We start from the raw sequence: 11,822 nt of genomic DNA, 5'->3' as shown, positions 1-11,822 counted from the left end.
TAACGATTCGCCTTCTGCGTGGCTGTACGTCTTTTGTGCACTGGTCCACACATCTTGTTGTTGTAGGAGGCTGAGACTGCGACGTGAGTTGGATGCTGTACTGGCGGAAAATGACGACATTCAGAAGAAACTCCGAGCTGCTGGACCCTTTGTCTGCTATCGTATTTCTCGGGAAGAGTGGGGGTTATCTCGAATGGGTAAGTTTCTCTTCTTATCTTCGGCTTGACGAATGCTACGGATGTGATAGCTACGTTTCGCTGACGCGCGGTTTGCGTCGGATTACTCGAGGCGCGTTTAAGTTTGTTTGCGTGTACGATTTTGTAATGGTTACCTATTCTTATTTTTACGTTGTTTGCACATATCAGTTCGCAAATTTCGTGTGGCCCTGTATATTGTTCATCAAATTTGTTTTTACAAGGTTCCTTTAATAGGAATACTTGTTCTCCTACTTTAAACTGGACGGGGTTGATTCTTCTATCGTAATAAGTCTTAGACTTTTCTTTCGCGGAAATTAGGTTGTCGCGCGCGCGGGCTTGTGTTTCGCTAATTTTTCTGTGGAGGTCAAAGAGATAGTGTGAGTAGAATTCGTTCACGAGTTCGTAAGGGTAGGAGTCGGCGGAAGGAACGCGTGCTAGTGAACCGAAAACCAATTCATGTGGAGTGAAATTCGTTCCTTCATGGACGCTCGTGTTATAGCTGAACATGGCTAGGTTGATCCATTTGTCCCAATTGGTTTTATGAACATATTGTTTTAGATATTCTGTTAGGACGTGGTGGGATCTCTCTATAGAGCCATTGCTTTGCGGGTGAAATGCTGTTGTTTGCAGACGGGTAATTCGGAAATGTCTAGCGACGGCCTTCATGAGGGAGCTTGTAAAATTCGTCCCTTGATCCGTCAAGATGGCTTTGGGTGTTCCAAAACGGCAGATCCAGTAATTGACGAATGCGTCGGCAGTACTAACGGCGTCAGCTGATTTGAGTGGAACGGCGACCGAGTACTTCGTCAATAAGTCCTGCATGGTGAGAACGTATGTGTTCTCATCCGTGGTTGTAGGAAGGGGGCCTACAATGTCCATTGACACCTTGTCAAATGCCCGGTTGGGCGTGTCTGTAATGGTCATGGGTAAACGTGTTTTTACCCTTATCAGCTTGTTGCGTTGGCAGCTTAAGCAGTCATTGATGAAGCTTGCCACTTCGGTCTTCATCCCGTTCCACCAGTATCTCTCCCGTATTCTCTTTAGAGTTTTGGTGATTCCTTTGTGACCAGCATACGCGGATACATGGTTTTCCACAATGATGTCTGTCCTTCTGTCTTCGGCTGGAATTTGAATTTCATTGCTGCAAAGGAATATGTGTACGTGGATGTCTTCGAACGTTTCGACGAGGAGATTTGAGACGTATTCCACGGAGAGGTGGTCGATGTAGGTTTTGGAAATGGAGAACGACGTTAGTCCAAGCTCGTTAACAGCATCGACTAAAGTTCGACGGCATTATTTCAGGTCGTCCTCCGAGACCTCATGTAACGGGGTTGGCTTGATTGGTATTTGAATTAGTGTATGTCCACCGTATTTGCTGACTCGTGCTCTAAACAGAGTCAGGTATTGAGGGCTAGCCAATTTCCCTAGTGTACAGAGATCCATGGCCCCCGTATCGATTGGTTGGCCATCCAACGTTGAAAAACAGACCAGGTTATCATTTCTCGTGATTAACCGGTCGCGTGTGTAAGTGACTATCCTCTGTCCTCTTGGTCCAACTCCCTCTTCCTCTTCTTCCTCTCCTTCCTCTTCTTCTTCTTCTTCTCCTTCAGAAGGTAAGCTTTCTTCTCTCTCATCCATCCAGTTGGGTCCCGTTGGTTGGGGAATTAGGCTGGGTACGACGGTTAAGATGTCCTCCAGTCCTGTTATGAGTGGCTCCTCCTGACCGGAGGGGGGTACCAGGGGTGGTGATACCGAAAGGCTGTTGTCATCTGGACTCGCACCAGGGCGTGGTAGTGTTTTTGGCGGTGGTCCAGATGTCGAACTTGTCGATGATTTCCTTTTCCTCGGGGGAGTTGATTGAGGCGGTGGCATAAGATGTGAGTCGGCCCATCTCCTTCGGCGGGTATCGAAGAGAGGGGTTCTTGGGTTTGATAATGGTGTTCTTGGCGGCGATGTGCCTCCAGAGGTGCTCCATGAGAGGGGCAGCGCCACTGGGTTTCGGGAGAGGGCATCCGCATTAGAATTCGCCTTACCAGGCTTGTAAATAACTTGATATTCAAACTCAGCTAGCTTCAATCGCCACCTAAGGAGGCGTGACGTAGGGTCCTTCACTGACGTCATCCATACCAGTGGCTTATGATCTTATTGCTAAGCATTCCTTCTCTATTGTAGAGTAATTCAACTCGGCACCGTGCAGGATACGTGAGGCGTATGCAACGGGGCGATCTTTGCCTATCTCACCCTGGCTTAGTACAGCGCCAATTGCATATCCAGAATTTTATATTCTATTATAGAATAAAATGAAATATTATAAAATAAAAGGAGGGGGGTCGACCGGCAGGTCGCATCTTTGTAGAGGGGGGGGGAGGGGATTATTGCTCCACCTCGCCCCTCGCGACCTGCCCACCTCGCGGGCGCCTTAACGGCCAGTCCCCCTTGGCGGCGGTGGAAGTACTAAGTAGTCCCACCGCCGCCATTACGTCTGCGGCCCCTTACAGGGGGCCGTCGGCTTCGTCGGGGTTGCTCCGCCGATGCTAAGCTCCTGGCGGAGAGGGGGTCGGCTTCCCTCTCCCTCTCCGCTGCCTCCTTCTGCGTTATCCCCATCTCGCAGAAGGAGGCAAACGCTGCTCTTGACCTCTCGCTGCCGATCATGTGGACAACCACGACCGGCAACGAGAGGTCCATCCCAATAACGCCCCTTAGGACTCTGCGCGGCGCCGACCACGATGGACATTCTTCCAGCGTATGCCGCGCAGAGTCCTGGGCCTCCTCGTAGTGGTGGCACTGCGATCCTCCCAGTGCCAGTTATGAACACACAGTTTGAGGAAACGGCGGTATGCAGATAATTTAACTTATGCGCATGCATTGCTGCAACTTGTGCTGTATAATTTAGAATTTTTGTTACCGCCAGCCGATTTTTATACATGTGCAAATACTCGTACACGCTGCATTGTATTTTTTTCCGCACGCGTCAAGGAGGGGACAGAGGCGAATTCCGGCTCGCGTCTGTCCCCTCCCCCCGTCCCACCACCCTGGTCGACCCGCATAAAACTTAAAAATATGATAAAATAAAAGATAAATTCAATAAATGAAAACGTGTATAGATAAAATAGATAAAATAAAAGTCAATAAATAAATAATAATAAGTAAATAAATACAATGGACAAAACACAACAAACATAAGAAGGGGGGGCAAAATAAAGGGGAATAAAAGTTAAAAATAAAATTTATAATATAGAATATAAAATATATATGGAATAAATTGAAATATTGTAAAATAAAAGGAGGGGGGTCGACCGGCAGGTCGCATCTTTGTAGAGGGGGGTGTTGATTATTGCTCCACCTCGCCGCCCGCGACCTGCCCACCCCGGGGGCGCCTTAACGGCCAGCCCCCCTTGGCGGAGGTGGAAGTACTATGTAGTCCCACCGCCGCCATTACGTCTGCGGCCCCTTACAGGGGGCCGTCGGCCTCGTCGGGGTTGCCCCGCCGATGCTAACCTCCTGGCGGAGAGGGGGTCGGCATCCCTCTCCCTCTCCGCTGCCTCCTTCTGCGTTATTAAAATCTCGCAGGAGGAGGCAAACGCTGCTCTTGACCTCTCGCTGCCGATCATGTGGTCGACCACGACCGGCAACGGGAGGTCCATCCCAATAACGCCCCTTAGGTCTCTGCGCGGCGCCGACCACGCTGGACATTCTTCCAGCATATGCCGCGCAGAGTCCTGGGCCTCCTCGCAGTGGTGGCACATCGCAGTGCCAGTTATGAACACACAGTTTGAGGAAACGGCGGTATGCAGGTAATTTAACTTATGCGCATGCATTGCTGCAACTTGTGCTGTATAATTTAGAATATTTGTTACCGCCATCCGATTTTTATACATGTGCAAATACTCGTACACGCTGCATAGTATTTTTTTCCGCACGCGACAAGGAGGGGACAGAGGCGAGTTCCGGCTCGCGTCTGTCCCCTCCCCCCGTCCCACCCCCCTGGTCAAACCGCATAAAACTTAAAAATACGATAAAATAAAAGATAAAATCAATAAATGAAAACGTGTATAGATAAAATAGATAAAATAAAAGTCAATAAATAAATAAATAATAATAAGTAAATAAATACAATGGACAAAACACAACAAACATAAGATGGGGGGGCAAAATAAAGGGGAATAAAAGATAAAGATAAAATTTATAATGTAGAATATAAAATATATATAGAATAAAATGAAATATTATAAAATAAAAGGAGGGGGGTCGACCGGCAGGTCGCATCTTTGTAGGGGGGCAGGGGATTATTGCTCCACCTCGCCCCCAGCGACCTGCCAACCCCGGGGGCGCCTTAACGGCCTGCCCCCCTTGGCGGCGGTGGAAGTACTAAGTAGTCCCACCGCCGCCATTACGTCTGCGGCACCTTACAGGGGGCCGTCGGCCTCGTCGGGGTTGCCCCGCCGATGCTAGCCTCCTGGCGGAGAGGGGGTCGGCTTCCCTCTCCCTCTCCGCTGCCTCCTTCTGCGTTATCACAATCTCGCAGGAGGAGGCAAACGCTGCTCTTGACCTCTCGCTGCCGATCATGTGGTCGACCACGACCGGCAACGAGAGGTCCATCCCAATAACGCCCCTTAGGTCTCTGCGCGGCGCCGACCACGCTGGACATTCTTCCAGCATATGCCGCGCAGAGTCCTGGGCCTCCTCGCAGTGGTGGCACATCGCAGTGCCAGTTATGAACACACAGTTTGAGGAAACGGCGGTATGCAGGTAATTTAACTTATGCGCATGCATTGCTGCAACTTGTGCTGTATAATTTAGAATATTTGTTACCGCGCCATCCGATTTTTTTACATGTGCAAATACTCCTACACGCTGCATTGTATTTTTTCCGCACGCGACAAGGAGGGGACAGAGGCGAGTTCCGGCTCGCGTCGGTCCCCTCCCCCCGTCGCACCCCCCTGGTCGACCCGCATAAAACTTAAAAATATGATAAAATAAAAGATAATATCAATAAATGAAAACGTGTATCGATAAAATACATAAAATAAAAGTCAATAAATAACTAAATAATAATAAGTAAATAAATACAATGGACAAAACACAACAAAGATAAGATGGGGGGGGGCAAAATAAAGGGGAATAAAAGATAAAGATAAAATTTATAATATAGAATATAAAATATATATAGAATAAAATGAAATATTATAAAATAAAAGGAGGGGGGTCAACCGGCAGGTCGCATCTTTGTAGAGGGGGGGGAGGGGATTATTCCTCCACCTCGCCCCCAGCGACCTGCCAACCCCGGGGGCGCCTTAACGGCCTGCCCCCCTTGGCGGCGGTGGAAGTACTAAGTAGTCCCACCGCCGCCATTACGTCTGCGGCACCTTACAGGGGGCCGTCGGCTTCGTCGGGGTTGCTCCGCCGATGCTAAGCTCCTGGCGGAGAGGGGGTCGGCTTCCCTCTCCCTCTCCGCTGCCTCCTTCTGCGTTATCCCAATCTCGCAGAAGGAGGCAAACGCTGCTCTTGACCTCTCGCTGCCGATCATGTGGACAACCACGACCGGCAACGAGAGGTCCATCCCAATAACGCCCCTTAGGACTCTGCGCGGCGCCGACCACGATGGACATTCTTCCAGCTTATGCCGCGCAGAGTCCTGGGCCTCCTCGCAGTGGTGGCACTGCGATCCTCCCAGTGCCAGTTATGAACACACAGTTTGAGGAAACGGTGGTATGCAGGTGATTTAACTTATGCGCATGTGTTTCGACTTCGACCGACGGTCGGAAAGCCTGAGTGCCGGGATCGCCCAGGTTTGGACGCGCGAGGAAAGGTAACGGTCACGACACAAGGATTAAAGAAGACTCGCGGAGGACGATGTGATGGAGATCAATGACGAACGTTGATTTATTGATATGAAGAAGTGGAGCGCGCACGGCTCTGACACGCGTGAATTCCAGAAACGCAGGTGTTACAATGAGTTTTGAACCAGAGTGTGTTCTCGGAGCGCGATGAACAAAGAGAGTGACCCCGCTTCGCCGAGGGGGTTCCCGAATAGGCCCAAGTCGACGAACGCGGTGGTCCGCGATTGGCGGATCGATCGCAGAGTCGATTGTTTCGGGATTCGAATCGAGGTAGTTTACGGGTCACGACGGCGAGCCGTTGAGAACGCGGTGTCGAAAATAATAACACGCGGCGTGTGTTCTTGAAATTGGTAGAAAAACCCGGCGTGTCTCAATCGACCGGTAAACCTCTCGATTCGAATCCCGAACATACCGCCCGCCTCGAAACACAGTTTCGAAACGCAACGTATCAAAAAAAGGAAAAACGTAAACGATAGTGGGAGTGCGTTTTACAATGCCCGGTAACGCTAAACCCAGAACGCACGCATGAGAGGCAACTCGGTGTCGCCGTGATCGCTTGGTTGGAGGTACAATAATGGACGAATTAACAAATTACGCTGGTCGCTCGGTTGGTCGCGGAGTAACGTGCGCGAACGCCGCCCGCCATGACGGAACGCATCGGGTCGCACGAGAAACGCAGGGTTACCGGTCGGCGGCGTCATCCGATTGATTCGCGAGGGGGGTGCGAGGGAAATGACGCTGGGAATGAACGCGCCCGACCGCAGCCGAACGGAGCTGGATTTACGTCGCAGATGCTGCGCGTTGAACGGGTAAAAGACATAATTTTACCAACGGGCGCTTGAATGTCGCCGTTGCCATTTTGACGGTGACTACTCGGGTGTGACCGTCGTCGCCGGAATGCAATTGAGTTACGCGACCGAGCTCCCACTTACACGGAGGGAGTGTGGGATTCCGAATTAGGACTAGTTGCCCCGTGGAGATTGGAGGGTACGGTTTTCGCCACTTGCTTCGCTGTTGGAGGGTATTGATATAATCATCCTGCCATAACCTCCAGAAACGTTCCGCTGCGTGGCGAACTAGCTGCCAGCGGGAAAGGCGGTTTTCGCCGAGGTCAAGGTATGAAGGCTGAGGCGGTACCGTGAGCGAGGAGCCTACCAAAAAATGCCCGGGGGTGAGGGTTTCGTACTCGTCGAGGGTATCGGAGATCGGAGCAAGGGGGCGGGAGTTCAAGCAGGCTTCGATCGCGCAGAGGAGTGTCGTGAACTCCTCGAAAGTTAACATGCGATCGCCGAGAACGCGGCGAAGGTGATGTTTCACACTTTTAACCCCCGCCTCCCATAGGCCTCCGAAATGCGGCGCCGAAGGGGGGATGAAATGCCACGTCGTGCCATCGGACGCTGTTTTATTTAAAAAATTTGGGTTTCTTATGGCGGCGCGATAGGCTGCGGAGAGTTCTCGGCAGCCGCCTACGAAATTAGTGCCGTTGTCTGAATAGACGGCCTCCGGTAGACCCCGTCGAGAGCAGAACCGAAGGTATGCGTTTAGGAATGCCGGAGTGGAGTAATCGACGGCTAGTTCCAGATGAATCGCCCTCGTGGCCATGCAAATGAAAAGGGCGATGTAGGCTTTTCGCGAGGTGATACCGCGACCGGCCGAGGCACGAATGTGGAAGGGTCCGGCATAATCCACCCCGCAGTGCGCAAAACAGCGGGCTGGCGGGGATACGCGGGCGTCGGGTAAATTTCCCATGATTTGCTCGGGGACCGCAGCTCTTTCTCGAACGCATGTAACGCACGAGTGTATAATGGACTTCACCATGCTTCGGGCGCGGAGGAGCCAATAGTTCTGGCGGAGGGTGTGTAGGGTTAGTTGCACGCCGCCGTGCAACGTTTGAGTGTGGACCTGCTCGACGAGGAGGCGCACGATGGGATGCGGTGCAAGCAGAATTGGATGCCTCACTCTGTGTGGGAGAGCGGCGTGACGCAATCGGCCTCCGACGCGAAGAATGCCGTCAGCATCGAGGAACGGATTGAGCGAGAGTAGCGGGCTCTTTGGCGACAGACTTTGGGCTTGCTGGAGCGCGTGGAGTTCTTCGGGGAATTCCGCGGATTGAAGGTGCTTAATCCAAAAGATTCGAGCTAGAGAGACGTCTGAGGTCGAGAGAGCCTGTCCGGAAGGTCGACTAGGAGTGTCGGAGATGTTGCGGCGGCAGAGACGGCTGAATCTTATAATATAGGCCGTGACTCGTAGGAGTTTGGGCCATTTTGAAAATCGAGAGGCCAAATCCCACTCGATTGAAGGGGTGGCCGCGCTGTGGAACGACAGTTTGACTTCCGGCAGGTCGTAGCCTTCCGGAAGGGGCGCCTGAGACGGCCACGCGGAAGCATCGAGTCCGAGCCACTCGGGACCGTGCCACCACAATTCATGTCGAAGGAGATCGTCGCTGAGGAGCCCGCGGGAAGCGCAATCGGCGGGGTTTTCTGCAGTAGGCACATGCTGCCAACTTGCATTCGGAAGTCGAGTCTGAATGTTCGCGACGCGGTTGGCAACATACGGTTTCCACTTGGACGGGTGCGATCTGAGCCATGCTAGGACGACAGTCGAGTCGGTCCAACAGAAACACTTAACGGTGGCGTTTTCGAAAGCGGACAGAACGAACGCCATGAGACGGGACAGAAGCTCGGCGCCCTGTAGCTCAAGCCGCGGGATTGTCACAGGTGTGAGGGGCGCGACCTTGGATTTGCCTGCTAGCAGTGACACGGTGATCTGACCTGTCGGAGAAATGCAGCGAGCATAGATGACAGCGGCGTATGCAATGTTGGAAGCGTCCGCGAAGCCGTGAAGCTCGAGGTGACCGTTAGAGTGAGAGTGGCCGGTCCACCGTGGAATTTGAACCTCTGCTAGTGACAGAAGGCGAGTGTAAATCGCGGTCCAGCGATCGAGTGCCGGGCCGGAGATCGGATCGTCCCATGCGATTCGGAGGCGCCACAGGTCCTGAATGATAACCTTGGCGGAGATAATGGCAGGGGTGACCCACCCCAACGGATCGTAAAATTTGGCAATTGTCGATAAAATTGTCCGTTTCGTTGAGGGAAGCGTGTTGGAAAGCGAGACTTGAAATTGGAAGGCGTCGCGAGACGGATTCCAACTGACTCCGAGGATTTTAACCTCATCATCGGGCGTGAGGAATTTTGAGCACGCTAGGCCGTGATCCGACGGATCCATGTCGGTGAGAAGTTCGGAATGGTTGCTAGCCCATTTCCGGAGTTTGAAATGCCCGCAGTGCAGCAGGCCGTTTAGTTGATCGCGGGACCGGCGTAGAGAAGGGATGTCATCGCCGCCGAATAGCACGTCATCTACGTAAATGTTCGACCGTAGGATGGGACGCGCGAGGGGAAAGCGAGAGCCTTCGTCCTCGAGAAGTTGCTGCAGTACTCGAAGGGCTAGGAACGGGGCGCAGGTCATTCCGTAAGTGACAGTCAGGAGCTGAAAGGGAGCGGGCTCGTCGCCGGGTGAATTTTGCCAAATGATCCTCTGATAGTCGAGGTCGCGGTCATTGACGAGGATCTGGCGATACATTTTCGCGATATCGGCGGTATACACGTATCGAAATTTCCGCCATCGAAGCAGAACGGAGGGCAGATCGGACTGCAGCTTGGGACCGGAGAGTAGATGGTCATTAAGAGAGGTTCCGTTTGAGGTGACGCTGGACGCGTTGAATACGACGCGGAGATGTGTCGTCGCGCTGCCTTCTCGAAACACGGGGTGATGGGGCATGTACACCGCTTGCGTCGGAGATGTAGAGGAGGAGAGCGCGCGTCGCATGTGGCCGAGCTCTTCGTACTCGTGGAGGAACGCTCGATATTCCGAAGCGAGCGAAGAGTTCAGGCGGAACTTTCGCTGCAGCGAGCGATGAATTTGGTCCGCTAACGGGCGCGACTGCCCGATGTTTATTGGGGGGCCGGCACGGAACGGAAGACGGACCACGTACTGACCGTCGGCGGTACGAGTGGTGTTTGCGCGGAAGTGCGACTCGCACTGTTCCTCGTCCGGGGTGAGAAAGGAGCGACGGGGAACCTCTTCGAGTTCCCAAAATCGTTTGAGGTCTTGAGCGAGAGGGTCGTCTTGAGTGCAATGGTGCATAGATATTCTTGAGAACTCGCGGAAGTCGCTACGGGCAGCATGGACTGTATCCGATTCGCCGGACTGACATGCTGTGGGTCCGGAAATGACCCACCCGAAGATGGTTTCCTGCGCTACTGGCGATCCGCTGCGACATTTCCGCACCCCATCGAGAACGATGCTGGGGTAAACGTCCGCGCCAAGAATCAGGTGAATTGCGGATCGGTTTGACGGATCGGGGTCGGCCCATTCCAAATCCGCAAGGTGCGCTAGAACTCGCGAGTCACGGATGCGTTTCGGCGCGTACGTTGAAAGCGCAGGGAGCACGAGGGCGACGGTTGACATCGCGGGAGTCGCGCGCGAGCGGTGGGCTACCTGGAGGTGCACAGCGTGACGCACGCTCCCGGCGTGGACGCCGCCGACTGCTGAAATCGAAGTATTGACGCGGGTGCGCTTTGCTCGCAGAATATGCACCATCGCTTCGGTGACGAAACTTGTTTCGGAGCCTTGGTCGATCAGGGCTCGGACGGTCACGCAACGACCGGAGGAGACGCTTAATTTTACAAGGGCCGTGGCTAATAGGACCGCGGAGCTCGGCTCTTCGCGGGTAGACGCGAGGTGAGCGCTCACCTCGGAACTGGCTGACACGGGCGCTGAGTTTCCGGATGGTGGCGGTGCTCCGTCTTCGTGTAGGAGAGAATGGTGTCGTCGGTGACATACGCGACACGAATATTTGCTTGAACAGTCCAAAGTGGTATGCGCGTTGCTCAGACAGTTGAAACAACGATTGAGTTTACTGATAAGTTCGCGCCGACCGTGCGGGTTCCGCGATGTAAACTGCGGGCATGCGCTTAAATTATGAGATGCTCGACACACCGGGCATGGCGGAAACGTTTTCGTCGACGTCTGATATGTTGTGACGGCATGCACGCGGGAAGGACCGGCGGCTGGTTGCATCGTCGCGACGGGGCACACAGCGGCGGTAACGGACTCGCTTTCGGAAAATTCTTCGAGCCCACGAACGCGAGAATCAACAAAATTCGACAGCAGCTCGAAGGGCGGCGGTGCAACGTCGTCGCTGATTTTTAGTTTCCAGGCTTTTCGCGACGACGTGTCCAGCTTCTGGGATACTAGATGGACCAGTATATCGTTCCAGAGATCTTCCGGTTTCCTTCCTAGATTTTTCAGCGACGCGGTGATGACGCAGACGCGATCGCGAAGTCTTTGTAAGTCGGCCGCCGACTCGTGAGAAAGCGCGGGCAGGTCGAACAATGATTGAAGGTGTGCGTTGATGAGACGTCGCGGATTTTGATAACGCTTCATAAGAGCAGTCCAGGCAACTGTGAAATTATCCTCGGTAATGGGAATATTTTCGATACATTCGAGAGCGCGACCCGTGATGGACGACGTCAGATAATGGAGGCGCGATACGTCGTGGAGCGATGGGTTTTTTATAATGAGGGCGGTGAAACGGTCGCGAAACGATTCCCACGTCGCGTATCGGCCATCGAATTCTGGCAAGTTTAAACGCGGAAGCTGATCGGCTGGTACAGGCGGAAGCACTTGCCCGTCGCAAGGATTTGAAGGGTGACTTACGGGGACGCTGGTCAAATCGTCGAGCTGAGACGTCATGAACGCCAGGGTCTCCAAGTATGTTTCCTCC

General features: G+C 53.1%; 1 protein-coding gene across 1 annotated transcript; it reads right to left on the bottom strand.

Annotated features, from left to right (window-relative positions):
• Positions 1-6,817: 6,817 nt before the first annotated feature.
• Positions 6,818-11,791, bottom strand: LOC143220229 (uncharacterized). Its single transcript, XM_076445920.1, has one exon. The coding sequence runs from the start codon at positions 11,789-11,791 to the stop codon at positions 6,818-6,820; it is 4,974 nt and encodes a 1,657-aa protein (XP_076302035.1).
• Positions 11,792-11,822: the final 31 nt, after the last annotated feature.

This window comes from Lasioglossum baleicum, unplaced genomic scaffold (genome assembly GCF_051020765.1).
Source record: "Lasioglossum baleicum unplaced genomic scaffold, iyLasBale1 scaffold0459, whole genome shotgun sequence".
Lineage (NCBI taxonomy): Eukaryota > Metazoa > Arthropoda > Insecta > Hymenoptera > Halictidae > Lasioglossum > Lasioglossum baleicum.
This window is presented reverse-complemented; position numbering and strand designations above follow the sequence as displayed.